The 22,442-nt window shown below is 49.5% G+C and overlaps 3 protein-coding genes across 6 annotated transcripts; 2 read left to right on the top strand and 1 right to left on the bottom strand.

Annotated features, from left to right (window-relative positions):
* Positions 1 to 305: 305 nt before the first annotated feature.
* LOC131290674 (uncharacterized) lies at positions 306 to 14,367 on the top strand. The gene is made up of 7 exons (XM_058319837.1): positions 306 to 479; positions 4,686 to 4,790; positions 7,617 to 8,093; positions 9,892 to 10,100; positions 10,451 to 10,520; positions 13,120 to 13,290; positions 13,984 to 14,367. The coding sequence occupies exons 1-7, from the start codon at positions 306 to 308 to the stop codon at positions 14,365 to 14,367; spliced, it is 1,590 nt and encodes a 529-aa protein (XP_058175820.1).
* A 2,323-nt stretch (positions 14,368 to 16,690) lies between these two features.
* Positions 16,691 to 17,941, top strand: LOC131290777 (mitochondrial amidoxime reducing component 2-like). The gene is made up of 3 exons (XM_058319952.1): positions 16,691 to 16,700; positions 16,781 to 17,645; positions 17,727 to 17,941. The coding sequence occupies exons 1-3, from the start codon at positions 16,691 to 16,693 to the stop codon at positions 17,830 to 17,832; spliced, it is 981 nt and encodes a 326-aa protein (XP_058175935.1). The 3' UTR covers positions 17,833 to 17,941.
* Positions 17,942 to 18,012: 71 nt separating this feature from the next.
* LOC131290812 (mitochondrial amidoxime reducing component 2-like) lies at positions 18,013 to 20,733 on the bottom strand. 4 transcript variants are annotated; one of them, XM_058319992.1, is made up of 4 exons: positions 20,457 to 20,733; positions 20,122 to 20,165; positions 19,092 to 19,947; positions 18,013 to 18,354 (listed from the first exon to the last, which is right to left on the bottom strand). In XM_058319992.1, the coding sequence occupies exons 2-4, from the start codon at positions 20,129 to 20,131 to the stop codon at positions 18,174 to 18,176; spliced, it is 1,047 nt and encodes a 348-aa protein (XP_058175975.1). In that variant the 5' UTR covers positions 20,132 to 20,165; positions 20,457 to 20,733; the 3' UTR covers positions 18,013 to 18,173. The 4 variants fall into 4 exon arrangements, with proteins under 4 accessions (XP_058175975.1, XP_058175976.1, XP_058175973.1 ...); XM_058319993.1 differs by having other exon boundaries at positions 19,092 to 19,926; XM_058319990.1 differs by lacking the exon at positions 20,457 to 20,733 and having other exon boundaries at positions 20,122 to 20,200.
* Positions 20,734 to 22,442: the final 1,709 nt, after the last annotated feature.

Here is a 22,442-nt window from a genome sequence, read left to right as displayed (position 1 = left end):
AACGCGCGCTCGCTAGGCCTGATGTGATGAATTTCAATCAAGTGGCGGTTTGACGTCAAAACGCGCCGTCAAACGAAACGACGAAAAAGGAAAACGACGTGCCGAAAAAGGGAAGACGACAAAATTCGGTTCTCCCGAACCGAAGGAAGTTTTGCAACATTCTCCAACAGGGGAGGACTTAGAATCCCTTCCCCCTCCCCCACCCTCTCCCTTCTCATGTTAAATTTAACTGTTTCTAAGACAGCTTTCAATTTGTACAATTAACGTTTGCTACTTTTCCACTCTATTCCGCAGCCTCCAGCAGAATGAAGCTCTTACTAGTGACGGCTGTGATATGCAGTGCCCTCGCGCTGACCCTGGGCGTCCCCGTCCCGTCGGCGAACCCCGACCCAGCGCCCGCCCCCGCCGCCCAGCCGGAGCCGGCGGCGCAACCAAAGACAGACATCGAGCTGATGAAGATCCCACTCGACGGCGATAAGGTAGGAAGTCGCACGTTTTTTTTCAAGAGCTATCCACTCGTGTGCACATGTGTGTGTGTGTGTGTATGTGTGTTACGTCAACCGGAGTGGACGGGCTCGGGCTCGATCCGGCTCCGACGGCTTGACAAAACAAAGCAAATTTTAAGAAAACACACGGATACACACACAGAAAAATCCATTGCCGAAGCATTCCGATGCGCGATGGAAGCGCAAGAGCAGTCTCCTCCCTTCTCTCTACCCCCGAGCCCTTCTTCCCGTACCCCCCCATGTTTCGGACGCTCGTGTTTACGCCGCATGTCCGCGTCAATATTTGCCCGACTTGGTTGTACGGGGAGTTTGCCAACTGGAAACTGGATTCAAGCCACACTCGATTAACAGTGCGGTTGAGAAATTTTCAATTTTGATGCTTCTGCTGTACACACACGTGTGTGTGTGTGTGTGTGTGTGTGTCAATTTTTTCTAAAAGCTTCCCAGTCCCAGGTAGCTAAACAATCGCATAACAAATTAGCTTAACCTTGCCCCGTCAAATCGGTTCACAGTTTGATTGGCTTTCCGACCACATTCACACGTTTACCACATTTTCATTTGGCCCCGAATGGTTCTAGCTTTTTGGAATCTTTCGGCTCATCGCCGGAAAAACCCAATCATCACGCTGAGGTCGTCGAATTAAAAACTTCCGGCATATTTTCAAGCCGTGCGCGTCACAAACAAAATACCAGTTGGTTGACGTAGTTTTAATTTAATTAAATAATTAACAACTTTGCTAAAATCACATCCTTGAAACACGCATTTTATTCCTTAGGACAGATTTGATTTATTTTTTTTATCACCTACAATGATAAATTAAATGGATGGTGTTACAACTCACACAATTTTTGTTCATACCAAATTAAAAATGTTTGTGCCCAAACAAACGGCCATAATGGTTCGTGTCATGTGTTTTATGGTTCATAAAAAAAAAAAAAAAAACACTGCGGTCACGGTAGAAACAACAATTAACCAAATGGTTATTAATTGTGGAAGCGGCTCCATGCCAATCACCTGATGCAACGCCTTTCCTAGCGCGGACAGCTCCGAAAGTGGCTGACATTTGGATCGGCAATCGGCGCACGAATTTTGAATCACAACCCATTGTTTGCTACGAAATGGGGAAGAAACCTCTCCCCCCCCCCCCCCTTGCCACCTGTGGCACACTGTTTGCGCGCCTCAAGGTTAGCGGCTCGATTCCGCGCACGGAATCACAACCGTGCGTTCGGGTTTTGCGTGTGGCGGAAACTGAAGAAACTGGACCCGTGGCCATTTGTGCAACCCTTCACCTTGCGGGGACGAGGGAATAGGCGGTGGGGAGGCACGTGACTGGCGTTCGCAAGTATGGCACGTAGGGGGAAGAGTGTGTACGGTTTCATTTTTTTCCCTCTTCCAAAAATAATTATCCTTCGGTCACATCCGTTCTCGCAAAAGGAAAAGGAAAACCTCCACCGGTCGATCCGGTCGAGGGGGTGGGGGGGGGGGGGGGGTGACATTTCGCCGCTCCGGTTGTTTCCGATTTTATTGCCCAAAACCTTTAAAGATCAAATCCGAACCGCTCCCTCGAAATCGAGATCGAGTCCTTCACATTTACGATGCGCTCGACAATTACTCCGCGGCGGGTGTTTACGAGCGTTCGGAGGTGTTAGGAAAAGTTAAGAGAGAGAAAAAAAACACAATTACCCACACACACACACACACACACTTAGCGACGCACGCCTTCCGAACACGTGACCAATTGGTTGGAGGGTTGGCGCGAAACAATTGTGAGAAAAGCGCACGATGATTAGCATCGCACACGCACCGCTCGCTCAGTTTCGATCAGAACGATTATATCGGAGGCATCACCGTTTACGCCCGAGTCAAGGTCGGACCGTACAAACCAGCCTCCCAAGGGCGAACCGTGTGTTTTTTTTTTCAACCCCCTAAATAGAAGGTTCCTTACTAACACCCGCCCTCTGTGTGGGTCGAACCAGATCATCTCGTGCATGTTTCACAAGGTTTTAACACGAACAAACCGAACCCACAAAAAACCCCGATGGAGGCGCATGGTTGCATTTCGACGCAATTTAAACCTTGGATGTAACACACAAAAAAAGTCAATAGATAGAAACAAAAAACAACCCCCCCTTATCTTGAACACTTTTTTTTTCCACGTAGAAAAATTAAAACCTAAACAGCTCCAATTGTAGCACATAAATCTCACGGAATTAGCGCTGGGAAGCTTTCGAACGGCACAAAAGACTTCAACGCTGCGCCAAGCGACGAACGTGCGTATGAAGCGAGTAATGTTTGTTTTTTTTTACCGTTCCTTTAGACAACAGAAAAACGAACCATTTGATGTTCGGCCGGTGACGAGGAAAACGGGTTTGCTAACCGGGTGGTTAGGTCAAAGCTAGAAGCGAAAAAAAAAACTCACACATGAAATGAAGTTGTAAAATGCAACACAAACCCTTCAATTAAACCTCCTAGTTTCAAGGTCGCGTAAAAACATCGTAGCACCGGTGCGCGAAAGGAAGCGAAACACGTTGGCCAAGCGGTCCGATGCCAATTACCGGCAGTTTGATCCACCACTTTGGCCATTTTTCTTTAAATGGTTCTGGCGAAAAGAAGCAACTAATTTTTTAACAAACAGTGAAAAATTAGCTGCCAGACAGTTTGGGCCTTTTGGCTGTCAACGACGAAAAAAAAAAAACGAAACAAAAAACAACCCCAAAAAGGCCACCCGCGAAGGCCGCCCGGTTCCGAGCGCGAGGTGAAAAACGATTGTAACCGCGTGGCGGCTTCGTTGTGACATTTGAGCCTCGCGCAAGTTGCAACCTTGGGCGGGGTTGGGGGGGGGGGGGGGGGGAGAGCGTGAATTGGTTGCTACATTTGGAAAGTTTCTACACGCTTGCTTTCCACCAGCGGTTGTGTGATTTGCTAGGTTCGGTTTTGCCCGGGTGTTAGTTGCGTTTTTCGTTTATCCTTTCTGATTTGTATTTAATTTTTCCAACCCCCCCGAATCCCACCGTTAAGATCAGAAATGAAGCGAAAAAAAGTAAAAAGTGTTGCTCTATTTCAACGTTTCGCTTGCATCTATGCAAAGCGTGTAACAACCGTTGCACAAGAACGTTGCGAAGATGGACGCGCCGTAAGGCGATTCGTAACGCACTGTTTGTGCAAGTGGCATTTGGTAAATCAGTGGGGCGGCCATTTTCCTTCCATCGCCATTGCATTGGAGGCCGCACGCATGCACGCCTAACGTTGTCCACTGAGAGGAAAGTCTCTCTCTTTCTCGCTCTCTTTTGCTCATCCTGTCCAATTCAATCACGATTCGTAACTCAATTAAAAACCCCGAAAAAAAACGGTCCAATGGGAAAGGGGAAGGGTCTGCCTCTAATGATCGAAAGCCCCATTTCAGCTTCGGAAACATTTCTCCGACCCCCCCCCCCTCGCCCCGTTGTGAGCATTGCCCCCCCCCCCCCCTCATCTTTCCCATTTGGACTCGTTTACTTCTGCGCAAACGGGGTGAAAACAAAACACCACAAGACACACAATCAGTGGGTCAAACCGCGGTAAGCAAACTTTAACGGTGTGATGTCATCGGGGTATGGTCCGCTACCGACCCGCTAACCCGATATGATAATGGGTTGCGAGCCCCCCGAACCCCCCCTGTTGTGTCACGTGAGCTGCCGCCGATTGATAAATTGGAAAAAACGGAATGGAATAAAACGAAACACAACACACACACACACACACACACCAGGCATTTCTGAGGAAGGAGAAAGAGGAGGAGGTAGAGGGCAGGGGCACAAATTTAAGCTTATGTAATCCACGTGCGAGCGCGGGGTGTATATTCCTGGCGCGTACGATGCCGTGCGGGTGATTAAATAACAGCTCCGTGCACAACATTGGGCGCTTCACACAAGAGGCGCAAACGAAAATGGCATCCTTGACAGCAGTAACACACACACACACACACATATCTACACACAAGCGAATCACCAAAAGGCAGAAGGATGACAAATGTTTTGTGCGAGCGATCCATCAAAACATGGCTGACAACCTAAAACCCTGATGATAGAAAAGAAACGAAACGAACACCCCAAAACAAAGCATTGTTTACCACGGTCTAACCACATCTTTATCCTTCTTCCTTTCTGTTATTTTTGTGTGTGTGGGTGTGTTTGCTTCCAGGAACTGGACGTCATTACGCTAATCGACTCGGAGGATCAGAAAATCAACGAGCGCAACAAGCGAACGATCGGAATCCTGCGCGAGCTGTTCCCAACGATCTCTCAGGTATGATTGGACCATGCACAGACACACCAACACCCACCCACACACACACACACACACTCAAAAAGTACAAAGGATACACACCCAGCAAATTGTTTGTAACAGACCCCTCTTTTAAAGGGTCCTCGCTCGACTTCGAGGTTGAAATAACTGAGGAAGAGTTATAAACGGCGAACAATTATAAGAACACACACACACACCAACGCAATCTGCAAGGACGATTTTCAGAAGAGAAAAAACAAAACACACCTAGTAGCATGTAAATTGTACAAAAAAAAAGGGAAAAACATTCCCGCTCCAACCAAACCTTGAATATAGTTCAACTCCCCGCTCAACCTTTCCCGATGCCAAACCCCCCCCCCCCCCCTCCTCCCTTGCCTTTTACCCGGCAAAAGAACGGTCAGGACACTGCTCCAAGGACACGCCCTTACATCCTGCTGCTCCCACCGATAAGCACCATCTGTACTACTCCACCCTCCTACCTTCTTTCTGTTCAACGTCTGTTTCCCCCCCAAATCAGTCATCCATCTTTCGGAACGCCATAAGTCGCCATTTGTTTTTGTTCCAGTCGTTGCACATCCACATCGAAAGGCACTAGCACACATACCCACATACCCACAACACCCACTCGCCCTTTGCACACCAAACCCCGCACGCACGAGTCGTCGTCCATTCGGTTCCCTAACCCAAATCGAGCCCCACGTATCCATCCATCGCACCCACATCTACACACCTCGCCTCACCGGAGCGCGTCGGATCGTGGTTTTAGGTTTAGCACCGAATCCCCGGGGGGGAAAACCCCGACACCGCCAGCACCAACGAAATGCACCGCAAATGGGCCCCCTCCCCCTTTACTCCCAAAAAAACGGATATCGATTCTTACCCATTTCGGTTCAGTTGTTTTGTGAATGATCGAGAACGCTGCGAGACGTCCATTTCGTTGGAAGATCCAACGGTCATATGTGTACATATTTAAGCGATTGACGAATCGAAGCTTTTTGCCCCAACTTCGCACGGTGTTAGCTGATGGTGCTTCGTGGCTCAATTGGTAGAGCGTTCGAGAACGTAACCTCTCAACACAACCCCCGACGTAGGTTCAAATCCCGTTCGCGCGTCGATCCGGAATGGATCTTTTTATCGCACCAAACCAACAGCACATCGCACCTCTTCTATCAAAAGCAACCTTCTCTCTCAGCACACGAGTGGTAAACAAAGCATCCAGAAGTTGTTTGCAGGTAGAGTTCGAAGCGAAACTCCGAAACCGGAGTAACAACAACAAAAGATCAATGGAGCTAGTTCTTCCGTCATGTTTCGTATTGGGCAAACGCGGAAGCCCCCAGGGGAGAGATATAGAGACGATCAAGTGTGTTTCTGTGTGTCCACCATCGCCAAAGGGAAGACCCAAGCCGACAAAAATACTCCGCACGGGGAGAGATCCAGACGAGGAAACCAAGGGCAAAGGTGGGGCTGCTGCTCCAGATAAATCTTATTAGCACTGGCTGCCTATCGCTCTATCCTCTCTCTCTCTCTCACAAACATACACACTATCACTCTATCGCTCGGATTGTGTTGCCTCAACGTTTTCGTTTCCACAAAGTGTCCGCAAAGCGACCCGGTGGGCTTCAGCTGCGAAGGACGGCCGCTTCATGTGTGAAGGCGCGCGGTGGAGAAGGGAGATTGGGGGCCAGGGGGAAACCGATGCAGACGGTACCAAATGGATTCAACAGCGACGGCGGCGGCGGCGGCAGTAAAACTACTTTCATTTTTAAAGTCCACCAGTCACCCCTGAGACTGGGCGTTGCATTAGCGCACAACCGGTCGGAACCGGCTCCGGGGCAGGTCTCCGCCAGCCTAACCTTACCTAACCGGCTCCGGCCAACCCGCCACGCCATGTGACCGATGCGATGCGTGAGAAGCCAGCGGGAGCATTCTGCCGGCGGAACCGGAGGAGCGGAACCTGCCCGGAGTGGACTCGAAACTTCTCGCTCCGGCGCGACGAGCGGATCGAATCGTCAACCTCGCGCTCTGGCTCCATCTGTCATCCGCCATTCTCCCCCCCCCCACATTTGGTAGCCTCTAAACCGGACCCATCCGTAACCAACCGTAGTGCCATCCATCACCTCTTACTATTCTCGTTGGATCACATCTCCCGAAACCTCAAACGCTTCCAAGTTCAATCATTTCCACTCCGCTCCGTTCACCGGGCGGGTGGGGCTCTCAATCGCTCATAAGTCATTCATACGATATGCGACTTACATACATTCGTGAACATCATTTCTGTCAGCCTCTTACTCCCCACCCACCTCTTATTCTCTCTGTCTATCTATTCAAAATCTGATTTCCAATCCTGTTTCAAAAAACACCTCCTCGAGGTCTCTGTAGTAGCGGAGTACAGAAAAGAATGTAAACCGCACTCATGTCTTAGGACAGTGTAGCGGACTTTGGGACCAGTGTCGCTGGAAGCGTGAACCAGTTTGGTTGCATGTGATTTGTTTTGCTTGTCGGTTTACTACACCGTCTTACATACGCTCGATCCAGTTTGGTGCTGGATAGGCGTAGCGTGTTGGAACATTGTTCCGAGATGTACCTTGCCAGATATGACCTTACACCGTGGACCGTGGACCTGAACCAATCGTTCTTGTTTTTCGACACCAGACGGGACGTGACGTGATCCAAACGAAAGATATAATCCTCCAATCGCCAGGTCGATCTGGGGAGGGCATGAACCCAAATGAAGCATTGCAAAGAATTCAAACGTAGAACAACCAATAACCAAGTACCCGCTTGCCAATTGCCGCCACACACGCACACACCCACCCCCTGCTCCAGATTCTGGACCAGAAGATCCAGATGATCACCTCGTACCTGTTCCGCACGATCGGCCCGATACTGCTGCGCAGCGGACTCGGCCTGGGCGGCGGCGGCGGCGCGGGCGGTAACCGCGGCGGCAGCAGCAGCTCGTCCGACGACGACGACGACTTCGATTTCGACGACGACGACGACGACGCGGATAAGAAACCGTCCAGCGGGCCGAAGGTGAGCATCTCGCTGCCGACCTTCCCGCCGTCGGACGACCTCGACGACGACGACAACAACGACGGCGATGCGAAGGGACAGGCAGGCCCGGTCACCGCCACGCCCCTGCCCGAACTGCGGCTCGGCGACAGCGGCGACGACGACAAGAACGAGGTGCGCAAGCGACTCGCCGCCGACGCCGCCACCACGAACAGCGCGATCGACCGGATCGACCTGCTGGCCGGCCTGGAACCGACCAGCACCGTGCCAAGCGAGACCGAGTCCAACCTGGTATGAGCAGCCGGCGTCCGGCGCGCGGCCCGGACACTGCGTACGCTGTAGAACCTTCTTCATTTTCACATCGCCTCGACATCGCCACGTAGCCATCTACCTTCAGCAAGGAACGCCGCGCCTATCCGCTCTCCGGGGCTAAGGCCTGCTTTCGGAACTTCCGCTCCCGGAAGTTGGCTCCATCCATGGCTTTCGGCCTCCGCCTCCTGTCACTGTCTATGTCTTTCTACCTTCTTAGTCTATATAGACTCCTCCTTTGGAGAACTGTGCTCACTCCAGGGATAGGGACGAGCAAGGAATTAGCATCGGCGCTAGTAATAGTAATAGTAGCAGTAGTAATGGTTCAGAGAACGTTACGTACTCTCTTAGTGGTATCTAGCTCATCGTAACTGAAACATGTCACCGTAACCAAAACATGCAAGCCATTTGCGTATGGCTATATACATCGATATACAATCCGTTCCCGAACCTAGTACGCGTGCTCACGGGACTTCTCCAGCTGAGTGCGACGCTCCACAGCCCCTCTGTTTGGGCGAGGTCATTGAACGTTTCCCCCCTCGTCGACCGCTACTCTTTCACGGGGTCGGGGATTGTGTGTGTACCTCGCCAGTACCCATTGTTGTGACCGGATTGCCCCATCGCTGTAATGGCGATCGACCATCTTGCAGCTGAATCAACACGCTTGGTTTCACATTTCACCCATCGGGTTACGAGTGTAGCACTATCTCTTCCTTTCGTTTCCTACCTTCCTCCTACAAACCATTTGCCGAACCCACCGCACAGCATCTCTCATCTCGCATTTCGTGTGCCCTTCCCCCCCACTAGTGGAAGGGCTTCTGCAGTCCTGCAAAACTCATCCTTTCCGGTTGTTGGATCATCTGCTAATGCGCACGGGCGGCGCGAGTGTAGGAGAGTGCAAAGTGAATGGCCCTAGTTGGTAGTTGGATAACAGCTCGTGCGGATGCGTGCGGTTGATCACCTTCTCTATGTCTCTCTCTCTCTCTCCTATCTATTGGTTTGTCTCCTCTGCCGTATCACCTGACACTTACCCACCATGCCTTCTCCAACATTCGTACTTTAGGGTTGTGCTAGTATTCAAACTTCAGGATTGTTTCACCTTCCTTCCTTTTCCCTCTCCTTTCCTACTCATGTTTTGGTACTGTACCGTAATCTGTGCCTCGGACTAACCGCCATACGTAATCCTTCTCTCATCTCTCCACATTGGAATAACGTCGTAGAATAACGTTTCTCTGACTGACGTTTCGATTTCGAACCGATTTCGCTATCAGTAGCGTAGGTTAACATCCATCCGTAGGACATAACCACAGTCATCACTTGCGAGCGTACCCATATCGCTCATCAACACTCGTAGACATCATGATTGCAACTCGTCAGGATATGTCGGATATCCGCTTCAAATTTTGCATCAACCTCTCGTCTTACCACTATGTCATCGAAATCCAAAACAATCCCAAACAAACAACTATATATACCACATCATTAACGCATTTCATCTCTCCATCTCTTCCATCGTGTTCCGTGTGTTCCTTTTTGGTTGGTGGTGTGTTTGTGTGTGTTGCGTGCGCATTTCTCGTCACACCCGGTACAAAACGAAAAAAAAACAAAACCAAACCCCATCGCCCCAATGCGTCCTTTTCTGCTCCAAAAACTCTGGATCGACGGCGCCGGTAACGTGCGTGCGTGTTTGCCAACCAACCCGATTTTCCGATTCCAAACCGAACCAAAATCAAACAACAAAAACCACTCCCGACGAATGATTCGCGCGGCCATTGAGCAGATCACGACCAACGAGAACGCTAACACGCTCGAGACGCTCGACCTTGCCGGCCTTACCGATACGCTGAACGCGATCCGAGTAGCCCGTGCCACCAGCGACGAGAAGGCCGCCTCCTCCAACGACCAGAACGCCGAGTCGTCCGCGAACAGCTCCAGCCTGGACGAGCTAACGCTCGACTCCGAGGGCAACGATGAGGATCGCAACAAGAGGTAAGTGGGAGGAGAACTGGAGTTCTGTCTCTTTGTAGACTTTCGACAAAATGGCAATCTTCTTGACCGTGGCCAGCTTCGTCTACTCCCGCTGATTGGTACAAATCAATCCGGAGTTGAGTTCAATCGCCACGTGGCGGATTCGATCCGATTTCAATGATATCCTACGTCGAAAACTCATATTGGAACCTTGTAAACTAATTCTGAATGCCGAAACAGGCGATCAAAATCAATTGTGAGAATCGGAGCCGGATCATGCGGAAGTCGGCTGGAGTCGGAATCAACTCCGCACCTCATACTCCCCACTCAAACCCAGAATTGCATCCTCTAAAATGTGTGCACTTTTCCAGATTCCTGTCCTTCGGAGGCAGCAGCGGCGGAGGCGGCGGTTCTGGTAACTTCCTGTTCGACATCATCCGCGTAAGTACAGCCCACCGGCGAATGACCGGCTCCAGGATCAGACCACGCTGGTTTCGCTCTCTCTCTCTTTCTCTCTCTCTCTCTTTATTGTTTTCTCTCTCTCCTCTCTCTTTCTATCTCTCTCTCTCTCTATCCTTCACACCTGAAACCGGCTCAGTCGCCCATTTTCGGCCATTTTTGATTTCTTATATTACTCTATTTGAACACAACCATATACCGCTAATGCCTCACTCAAACCCCGGATGTGGAATGGTACGCAAATGGCGGAAAGGGAAGGGAGGGAAAGGGACTGGAGAGTGTGGCTGCAGAAGAGAGGGAGAGGGTGGAGGTGGTGGTGGGAGAAGGATAACACTCGGTCACAATGCAACACCCTAAGATAAACAGTGATACAATCTGATGAGATTTACAAAACCCTCGACAAATAGCTCGACCAGAGGTTTGTTAGAACATCACCGGAACAGTCCCTCCCACTCGTGAAGCCCTTTCCCCACTCTAGTTCCCACCACAAAGTAACCGCCCACCCTCCTCACTCTCTACCCCCTTCTCACATAACCTCTTTCCTTCGCTCAGCCTCTTTCATCCAATCTGCAACGACACTCCTTCCGCTCGTTTTCGTCCAGAGGAAACCCTCCTTTGGAGCAACCAATTACTATTAGCTGCACAATGCACCTCTATCGATCGCACCACCATCACTACCATCACCACCACCACCTATCAAATCCACCAACATCATTTACGTTTACCTTTGTGCCAATGTGCACGACCATTGCGAGACATCCGGAACCGGACTTTTGAGACGATTTTAGGACGATTCTTACATTCCGAACGAAACGGACCGCAGCAAGCGCTCGGAGTTTTCGATTTCCCCTTCGTTTCCCTTCCTTTCCCCCCCTTGCGCATTACGGAGGACGTGAGCAAGCACTTTGCGTTTGAGCTTTTCCGGCTCGAGGTTTACAGTTTCCCCCTAAATCGGTCGGAACCTTCAACCTTCGGACCAAACGAACACCAAAAGTAAACATTTGAAGCCACATGAGCTGCCTTTTCAACGCTGACCAAGCAAAATAGATTTTTTTCCAAAATGAAACAACTACAACAACAACAACGAAAAACCAAAACCTTTGCCTTCCAACCCAAAAACCTCTCTCTTAACCAATATCCCAGCGGGCAGCGGACCGTGCTGCACGTGCCGCCGGCACCGTCTATCGGGTCGTCGCCGGCACCGAATCACTGACGACCGCGCTAGAGAACGACGACAGTAATGACGATGGACATTCCACTTCCTCTTCTGCCACCTCTCATAGCCACTCTGCGGTAATTAGACCCTTCAATTAATACCAAAACCCAACGCAAACATACCCAAAACCAAGCAAAAACCAAACCAGATACAATAGAAAGCCAAACCAACCAACCAAACAAACAAACAAACAAACAAACCCGTACCCAGTCCTATTCCTTACTGTTCCTTTACAAAGCTACAACTCCTTTACAAACACAAGGACATAACTGGAAAAACTGTTTCCCGATTTCCCCAAACCCACGCACGAAGTACAACTGAAGTGTTTCACAAGAGAACGCACTAATCTGTTCTAACCACTCCGAGGAAACGCTTTATCTAACCAAGCAATCGCTTCCGTTTTCATGGGTTCTGTTTCCGGGGAATTATGTTGTACATTTTGTGGAAGATGATTGGAATACGCACAGTACTTTACCGACTAATAAAACATTTACAAAACATTATTCTAACATCACTGTTGATACTGGACTGAGTTTGTACCGTTTATTACAACCCAACTAGCATAAAATGAAATGAAGTGAACGACTTCCAACTTCTCACCAAAGACGCAGCTGGAAGTGGCGAACCGTATCGTGAACATTTGCTAAGTAATGGTTTTCGCTGTAAATGACCATCTGTTCTAACTGAGTAATTTACCGCGTCCTACTGCCTCATCCGTGTTTCCTGAGTACTAAACGATGACAAAATGACAGACGATTAGTACGAAAGTTGTTCACGCTAGTTAGTCACTATTTTCCAAGCGATATAAAGACCTGAACATCTGTACTTGCTGTGTGCATTCGTGGCAACAATCTTACGTCGTAGCTTACAAATTGCCGCTGTTTACAATACAACGAAGTCCTGAGATTGGTAACAATTTAAACCTGATTTCATTGAGATACTCCATGTATTATTACTTTCTTCTATTGTTGCCGGCTTTATCTATTAGTGCTGCTATGATTAGCTCTTCTCACTCCTCACGTCAAAACGAGGTTTGGAACTCGTTCTCCCAGTATAAATAGTATACTATTACTCGACATATTTGTAGATATTATCCTCATGCTCATACTGTGTATGATACTAATTCCTTTGTGTTCCACAGCGAACACCTGTGCGAGGGTATTTTCTGGACATTACTCTTCTTACACACCTGTTGTCATTCACTGTCGCTTATTTGTTTTTGTTAGCTGTATACGTCTCCCATCAAACCATCCTTTCTCGACCTAATCGCCCACCAATACCACCCCCACCCGTTAGTGGCTACCGACGGTATCCGGCATCCTTCCATTTGTTGTAACCGACCTGTTATTAATATCTTTCGTGCAGCTTGTGTCGGGCAGCTCGGGCACGGAGCAGAGCGACGAGAAGGCACACTCGCCCGACGACCACGACCTCGGCAAGGGTGACGGCTACACCGAGGGCATTCCCGGACCAGTGACGCGTCTCTTCGTGCTGGCCAACCGCGGTCTGTCCAACCTGATCCAGGATCTGATTCTGGTGAGTGTCGTTTCGTCGAGACACTTTCGTACCCAACACCGTCCATCCTCGGTCGCAATCTGCATGCAATCACCCGTCGTCGTCACCACACCCCTCGCTCATTGATGCACTCTTCTCTTTCCCTCTCTCTCTCTCCCATTCTCTTCCACAGCGAATCGCACAAACCAGTGAACGAGTGGTCAACTTCAAAGCACGTCTGATCACGTCACTCATCTAAGCGTGTGGCTGAAGAGCATTCTAAAAACAAAACAAAAACAAACAAAAAATTAAGCACAGATCAAATCGCAATCGTTAGACCGAGTTTTGGTACTCACCTTTCCAACCCAATCCCTCCCTCCGTCCGTCCCGGCTCCTCTTCGTGACCTGATCATCATCTGCAACCGTCCTCAAAACGCCGGGTCGCCCATCCCATTGCCACACACATACACATCGCGCGACCGGCAGTATGCGAGAAAGTCGAAAGGCAACACGAAAAGAAAAGATCAAGATCGTATAGATTTCCACCAGTCACCCTCATGGCCCACTAGCTCATCATTCGCAAGCGGAAGTGCATGCGCCGGCGATACACCTCTCTACGCAACGTTACCTCAAGCCGCACGGGATCCATCCTAGCGAAATGCGTTTCCATCTTGGGCGCTCGTGCATGCTTCACACTGCCTTGCCTTGTATGTATCACCCCGTTATCACCTACAGCCGGCGCTGCTCGACGCCAGCAGTCCCGCCCTACCGACGCTGCCGGCCCTACCAGATCTGTCCAACATGACGGCATCGTTCGCGAACGCCATGAACGAGCTGAATCCGCTCAAGGACGCCAACATGAGCCGTGCGCTCAACGATGAGCTGGCGGCCGTGCGTTCACTGGCAACCGCCATCGGGGCCGGGTTGGTCGCCAACCTGCCGACCCTAACACCCAGCTCGCTTACGGCACTGACCGCGGACCTGCCGCCCGCAAGCAAGCTTGCCCCAGCCGCACCGGAAACGAATCCGCCGAAAGAGCTGTCCACTACTACCATCGAGCCGCCGACGACGCCAGCCGAACCGGAGCAAATTTCACTGCCACTGTTTTCCTTCTTCTAGACCATGTTTGTCATTTTCATCCGGCAAAAGCGCACAAGCAATCTCCCAACAAACAAAATTGACTTTCTCCAAAAGCTGACAGACAGATTTCATCATCAAACATACGAGAACCAAAAGGCGTCGTGCCTCTCGGTGGTACTAACCAGGCAAACGGGTTCTACCAACAAACCATCACAATCAGTGGGAATCATCGAATGCACCATAACAGTCATGATCATTTGCTCAATTTAAGTGGTTAAGTGGTTTAGGTATTATTGCACTGTATTCGATAGCGATCCTTCCGCACCTACTTCTTCTACACATCCAACAACCAAGTGTAGTCCGGTTCTCCCACCATCTGACGCACGTATGGACACACACTTCGGGTCCGCTTCTTTGGCGACTCAACGCCCTCGGCTCCCTGCCTGCATCCAGTCAGAAGCCGAGGGTGCCGGTTGTTGCATTCATTTCCAACTTATCGGTTAACCGTTCGGTATCGTTGTGGCATGCCCCAGTTTCTCGGCAGACAGTCCGAAGCGTCCGATCCGCCGGTTGACCAAGGGACGAGCGGCGAAGTCGAGGAACGCCTGGCGAGCGTAAACGGTACCCTGCCGGACTGAAAACTGCCGGTGCTGGACGTGAAACAAGGGTGACCGGAACTTTGAGCAGGAAAATCTAAAAACGAAAACAAGAAAACTTATCAGATTGGGATGGACACTTTGTCTTACACATTTCGTGTCGAATTTTTTTCCCCCCATAAGCCAGGATTGCGGCTTGAGTACCTGTGCGTATTTTGTGCTCTTTTGTAAATAGTCGTCAATTTTCACGTTTCATCTATCCTGTTACATTCTCAGGCTTCCTTTCACTTTCTCTAGCCTTTTTTCTTTATTTCTATATGTTTTTTCTTCCCACTGTTACTGTATTTCACTGCCTTTCTCAAACTTACTGTATTTTTCATCGTTTCCGTGCTCTTCTACTCTTATATATCCTTCTATTTTTTGGTATTCCTTGATTCATCACCACGCACCTTGTCTTAATCTCGGCTGCATTCATATCTTCCGAGCATTAAACTGTACCTCTCTCCCACACTATCCCTTCGAACGCATTCACTCAGCATCATTCGTAAAAGAAAGCAATGGAAAGGATAACTATCGTACTATATGTAACTTTTTTTTTTTGGAGCTCAATAGGAAAGGATTATTATTATGATTTTATTAAACTGTTTTTTTTAGGATGAAGGTGACACTATTATTTAAATGAGATTGTCTAGGTTTCGACTTTCCTTTTCTTACCCTCCTGTTCTGATAGTTTACCCACAACCCCCTTTTCTACCTACGCCCACGTTTCAAACTGCCATGTCATGGGGCATCGGTTTTCTTACAAAACAAAACAAAAACGTTTCTTCTTAGAGTAAAACAAAAAGCAAATTCTATTACACCATCATCGCTGTATCGTAACCGCTGCTCAATAGCAATTGACTACCTTCTGACTAGCTACCACTATTGTTACTACTACTGCTACTTTAACTGCTTAGGAAATGAAGTGATTTTTTTTACTTACGAAAGGAAAAGGAAAATTTAAATGCTAAAAAAACACTATCAATACTATATTATTATGTATATGTTGTAATGGCGGACAATCTTAGAACTATGGAAAATTAGAAAGAAGGAAGTGAACAAATTAAATAAAAATCAACTATTTAAAAAAAACGCAATCTGTTCCAATCATTTTGGGGAGGGACTTGGATGTTGTTTTTGAAGAGAACGAAGAGTGATGTAAGTATGATAATTTTTTTGCCCCGGAACATTACGTCTATCTAAAGCTTTTAGGCGCGGTACAGTGGATGATGATAATTCACGGTTTCGTAAACCTTCGGCTGCCATCACTGCCCTTGGGAACGTACCTTACAAGATGTACAGTGTAAGATGCTCGACGACAGTCCGGTGCGAAACGCTGAAGAAACCAACTCAGGATCCACTAAACGGCCATCGCGCGAGTAATTGAAATCTGCCGTGCGATGATTGCGATGATTGTGTGTTGGTCTAACGCTCGTCGAGACACACACTCGGCCGACAATGATGGACAAACAAAGCTATCAAATGCTTTACAGCTAAAATGTTTTAACTATGCACAAATCAACTCGCTGGTATGATGGTGCGCGAAAAGGTCAGCTGGTCAAACGGCAACAATCAGCACCATCACACGTTACCAGCATTATCAGGGCGAATTGGATTCGATTTATCAGCCAAGGGAGGCCGAGTAGAAGCGAGGGAGAACTGGTGCTGGCGCGTCCGTAGCTGCGTCTCGTCTCGTAACTCGCATCAAATCACGCACTATCCTGGCGATGTTTTCTAGTAAGTAGTTGCACCGGCTCCAAGAGAGCGCAAATGCACAACGCAAGGCTAATAGTTTGTGTGTTTCCCGTGCTGCGCAGAGCTGGTGGATGAGTTTGGTGGGCTGCCTGCCGGCCGTCAGGCGGTTCTGGTGGCGGCTGGAGTCGGCGGGGTGGTGCTGCTGTCGGTCGGAGGCTATCTGCTGAAGCGGCGCATCGACAACACTCCCCCCAAGCAGTGGCGCAAGGCGGGCGAGCTGGCCGAAATCTACGTCTACCCGATCAAATCGTGCGGTCCGCTGGTGATGCAACAGATCGGCTGCTCGTCGCTCGGCCCGCGGCAGCATCTGCTGCGCGACCGCATCTTCATGGTGACGAACGAGGACGGCAAGTTCGTGACGGCGCGCATGAAGCCGAAGATGGTGCTGGTGGAGCCCCGCTTCGACGAGCGCTTCGAGACGATGATCCTGAACGCGCCGGGCATGCCGGAGCTGCGGATCGATGTGGCCCGGCTGGCCGACGGTGCGATCACGGACAGCACGGTGTGGGGCGAGCAGGTGCCGACGGTGGACTGTGGCGATGAGGCGGCCCGCTGGTTCTCGTCCTACCTGCTAGACAAGCCGGTCGGCTACCGGCTGCGGTACAACCCGCGTGACCAAACGACCCGCCGGAAGAACGGCGACGACACCGGGTCGTTCCACGACGAGACGAGCTACATGCTGTTCAACGAGGCGAGCGTGGCCGACCTCAACAAGCGGATCGAGAACAAGGTGACGGCCTTGCAGTTCCGCCCGAACTTTGTCGTGCGCGGCCCGGAGGCGTACGCCGAGGACCGGTGGCGCTGGGTGCGCATCGGCGAGACCGTGTTCCGCTACGAGATGCCCTGTTTGCGCTGCATCTTCACCACGATTGATCCCGCTTCCGGCGTGGCCCACCCGGACAAGGAGCCCTTACGCACGCTCAAGCAGTGAGTGATCACCTGACGCCCTTCCTCCCATCACTCCCACACACACACTCATCCCACCATCTTTCGTATTACTTTTCGCAGATACCGTCAAATTCCGTCGCTGGGAGAATCGCCGGCCCTCGGCATTCACCTGGGGCTGCGTCGGGGTGCCTCAGTCAAGGTCGGCGATCCCGTATACTACGCCTAGAGCAGCCGCAGCAGTCCCACGCATTTTCTTTCCACGTTCGCAATGAATTTTTTGACCGGCTTGTTGATAGTTGTTTGCAAAAGTGTATTGAACAAAAATAAAGCAAAACGCTCTCATGGCAAATGCGGTTTGGGCCCCTCCCGTCGCCCTTCACTATCACACACTTTCCCCCCTCCGACGGACGTTTGACGAGCCGAACAAAACAGAATATTGATTTCGTAAAGCACTATCCGACGCTGCGCTCGTCCTCCTCCACGTCCTCTCGCGGTGAGTTTGTTTGCAAAAGAAGGCCATAAATACGTACGCGGTAAGTTGCTCCTGCGTGGCTCCCAATAGCAGTGCTAGCCCACGTAGACGGGTTCTCCGAGGGCGATCGAGCCGAGCGTTCGGATGCCCATCTGCATGCCCACGACCGGCGACGCACCGAGACCCGGCTTGAGGCGATACTTTCGCAGCGTGGTCAGCGGCTCCTGCTCCGGGCTGCTCACGCCCGTTTCCGGATCAACGTTTGTGAAAAGACATCTAAAAGGAGATAAAAATGACAAAAATTATAATTTTGCACATGTAATGCAATCCTCAAAAGCGCGGTTCTATTTCATTGCAGAACATCAAAACAAACTGATGTCCAATTTCATGGTTTTACATTCTAAATTTGTGTAATCTTTCTGTTTTCTATTTTTATTTATTTAACCAATAAATGGTGTTAGTATCGTTTTCGTTTGTAAATCTTGATTTTGTACCATAAAAAAAAAAAACAGTTGTTTAAACAAATTGAAGTACAACTAAGATTGCTGAAAACCTAATAGAATGTTGTTATAGTAACGCTAATGCAGTACCAAATAAGCGTAACTTCTTAAGTTTTCAAGCTTTTAAAGGTTTATCGCGTTGCAAAACGTATGTAACTTACTGAGGTTACCAAAAAGAAGTAAATAAAAGAAACAAGACTACCGGGCGAGGCAAAGATAAGCGAACAAAAAATATGTCCCAGCGCTTCGTAGGAACAGCACAATGGTAGTCGGTCTCCCGGTAGGTCGAAGATAACGGATGAAAGATACCGGTGATAGCAGAAGCGACGCTCAACAACAAGATGCAGATCGAGTGAATAAAAGTGAAGGAAACAATATATGGTGATAGAAAAAAAACAGCCATCGTTACCCCGTGTCCAATCGTCTGCGAAATGGTGTTGGTGGAAATAAAAAAAACACACAGATAAAAGGTGAAGGCATGACAAATGAGGGCAAATGGAGAAGTAAACATACCTCGTGCACGGTTTGACGTTGCGGTAGACCGTCTCTCCGATGCGGATCCACGTCCAGTCGTCCTCCTCGAAGGCGGTCGGACCTTTGACGAGAATGTTAGCGCGGAACTGCAGGGCCGGCACCGGTTTGTCGAGGCGCGAGTTAACATCGGCCACGGATGCTTCCGAGACGAGCATGTAGCTGGTGGCATCGTGCAACGCGCCGGAGTCACGTGCCGTCAGCAGCGCGTGGATGCGATTCTTTTCGCGCACCGGACGCGTCGGTTGATCGTGCGGGTAGAGGACGAGCCGCAGTCCGAAGTCTTCGCTGAGCAGGAAGCGCGAAAGCCAGCGGGCCGCCTCCTCGCCGCAGTCGACCGCACTGACCGGCTGGTCCCAGACGGAGGCGGCACCTGGTTGGGCCGCCAGCAGCTGGCGCACGTTTACCGTGATGTCCAGCATGCCGGGCGCGGATAGCGTCATCAGCTCGTAGCGTGCGTCGAAGGACGGCTGCACCAGCACCAGCGTCGGGTGCGACCGGCCCGTGATGAACGTGCCGTCCGCGCTCTTCACCACCATGAAGATGCGATCGCGCAGCAGACCGACCTGCGGACCGATCGGCGAGCACTGGAAATTGGAAACCCGCACCGCACCGCACGATTTGATCGGGTAGATCCAAAGGTCGGAAACTTCGCCGACACGTCGCCATTCGGTCGGTGGCCGCTGGGCCGCACGGTACTTTAGCAGACGGTACACGCCATACCCGGTCGCCGTCACGAGCCCAACGCCGGCCGCCACCAGCAGCGCCTTGGCGGCGGTGCTGCCCGTTCCGGAGCCTCCTCCGTGGTCGAGTAGCTCTACATGAAGAAGGGACACTCCTGACGTTAATTACGGATCAAACGGTGTATGTTGGGTGGATGAGCAAAGCGCACGATGAACATTATAGCGGGTGTTAGAACGCCATGGGTTAGAATGGTTAAGCAATGTTAGAGCAATGATAACAGCGGTAGTTTTTGATACACACAAGCAAAACGCACTAGGGTAGCACTTACTGGATAGCATCTCCTTCGTCAGCCCGTCCGCTTCGCGATGGTGTCTGAAAGTGAGGGGAATCGAGCAGAAATCAATCATTAATAATTGGATGTTTTGGACTATCTTCTCGTAGAAGCAGGTTATTATGGTGCGCGCAGCCCTAACTCGAATGGTTCCATACAACGATGGGCACTTGATCCAATCAGAAAACTGTCATTGCATCGCGCCCAGGAAGCGATAAGGCATTCCGCGCTCGGGGATGGGTGCTATTCGGTAACGCGTTGGAATATGATAAGCCGCCTGCTGTCTGCTGCCTCCACTACCTTCAAAGTGTGCCATCATCTCTCAAGCTCACCTTCCAGTTTGTTTGCACGTGTGCCCGGGCACTTGCTAATTAGGCAACGCGCTGGTCCGGTTTCACCTCGGGCACGATGCTGATCAAACAAACAACCAGAACAGGTTTGCTCGCATCGGAACTAGCGGCTCGCACAGAAACTAAACTCGGTGGACGGTTGGCCGAACTGCTTTCGCGCCCCAGAACGTTGTCTGTTGGCTCAGGCTTGTTTCATCGATATTTGCATGCCGCTGGCACTGCCTGCCAATGTTTTCCTACTGCTAATACCGGCCGTCAATCGGACATTTTTGCCTTTTTTGATTTGTTTACCCTCGTTTCGGAATCCAAGATCCTTAAAACAGGCAGGTCGGCTTTGTGCAAGGTCTGAAATTGTTTTCCAACCAAAATGCAGCGTATGCGGCTTCGATAGTCACGTAATGGAAATAATACAATTTCTACCACCAATATATTTACCTTCCATTGGATTCCGTTGGGTTTTTAGCGTGATTAAATTATCCGGAATCAATGGTACAGTGAAAGGTAAATAATATCCAACCTAACTGTCAAAATATCTTTCTCTACCGACCTTGGGTTTTATTGAGCAAACAGGGTAGTGTTGGCATTCGAATATTCGCTCCCTGGATGGACTCAATCCGGACTGGATCGTTTCGGACTAAATTTGAGCGGAGCTCGTCTTAAACAGCTATTTTTACAAGCAAAATCAAACAGCGAGAACATGCTAAATGTGCTCATTAAGCAATGCTTTAATTCACAAGTCAACATTCATTTTTGAAACTTCGAAATATTCGAAGGCTGTTGATTGTAAAAGAAATTACATAATAGGATAGTTTATTATCGTAACAAACAATAATCTGAAGTGAAACCAATTAGTTCCAAGTCAAAATTGAATTCCATTCAAACCGAATCAACGCGTGTACCAATCGACTTGAGTCCGAGTCCGAGTCCGATCGGAATCCTTCAAAGTGGATCCATTCCGACACTAACCCATCTGGTGAGCGTGTTTTCGAGGCTGAAAAAGAAAATTTTGATTCAAATATATAAAATTATTTAAAATACTTATTATTATGCATCTTATGAAAACATTCACTCATTCATACTCAGCTTGCTAGAAATGTCCAGGAAGAAGTTTATCGGCATCAAGCTACTAGGCGCCTCCATCATGTTCTTTGCACGTGCACCTTGTGAAGTAAATGAATTATCTTCTTTTTCTGACACTGCAATACACCTTTAACTAGCTTACAACGGGTTGCGCTGGTTTTGCGATTGCAGCAGGATTAATTTTGGAACGCTTTCTTCTACTCTGCATTTGTTGTGTTGTTGAAGTTCATAATTCTAATTTAATTTTTTTTTTTTGAGGTTGCTATAAGTAGCATTTAATGTTCGTAAGAATAACAATAACGGAACGAATTTTTCGGTTGTGCACCCTTTTGTGCCAACTTTTGTAAGTTGGTGATTTTAAATGGTGTTACTAGAGAGTATATCGGTTTATAAAATTTAATATTTAGCTTTCGCGATGGCAATATTAGTTGATATTGGACAATTATCCCAATGAATCAGACAACCCTCAGGTGAGGTACGTTTCGTTGAAGATGATTTGACGCTTCCCCACCGATTGCCGCGCACGTACCTTCCCACTCCACGTACTTCATTATCCGATGGGCAGCGGTGTGGAATATTTATACATTTCACTTTCTGGCGCGCTGGTATCGCAAAATTCCGAGCGGTCTTCGATGAAATCTTGCCGAAGGCGAAGTTCGAGTGCAATGTGCACCGATCTTGCGAGACGATGCGTGCAATCAGTTGTTTTAAAATGCAAATAAATGTAACCATATACCGAGTTGCCGGGGGGAAATGAGCAGCGAGGGACGGTGGGGGACGGTCCCCTCCGGCCTAAAAGCAAATGGCAGTCAGTCAGACACAGACGGTGATATGTATCGGTCGGTGGAAAACTATTTTTTAATTCACTTTGGCACAACAACCATGATT

This window comes from Anopheles ziemanni, chromosome X (genome assembly GCF_943734765.1).
Source record: "Anopheles ziemanni chromosome X, idAnoZiCoDA_A2_x.2, whole genome shotgun sequence".
NCBI lineage: Eukaryota > Metazoa > Arthropoda > Insecta > Diptera > Culicidae > Anopheles > Anopheles ziemanni.
The sequence above is the reverse complement of the archived record's forward strand: the minus strand, read 5'-3'. Positions and strand labels throughout refer to the sequence as shown.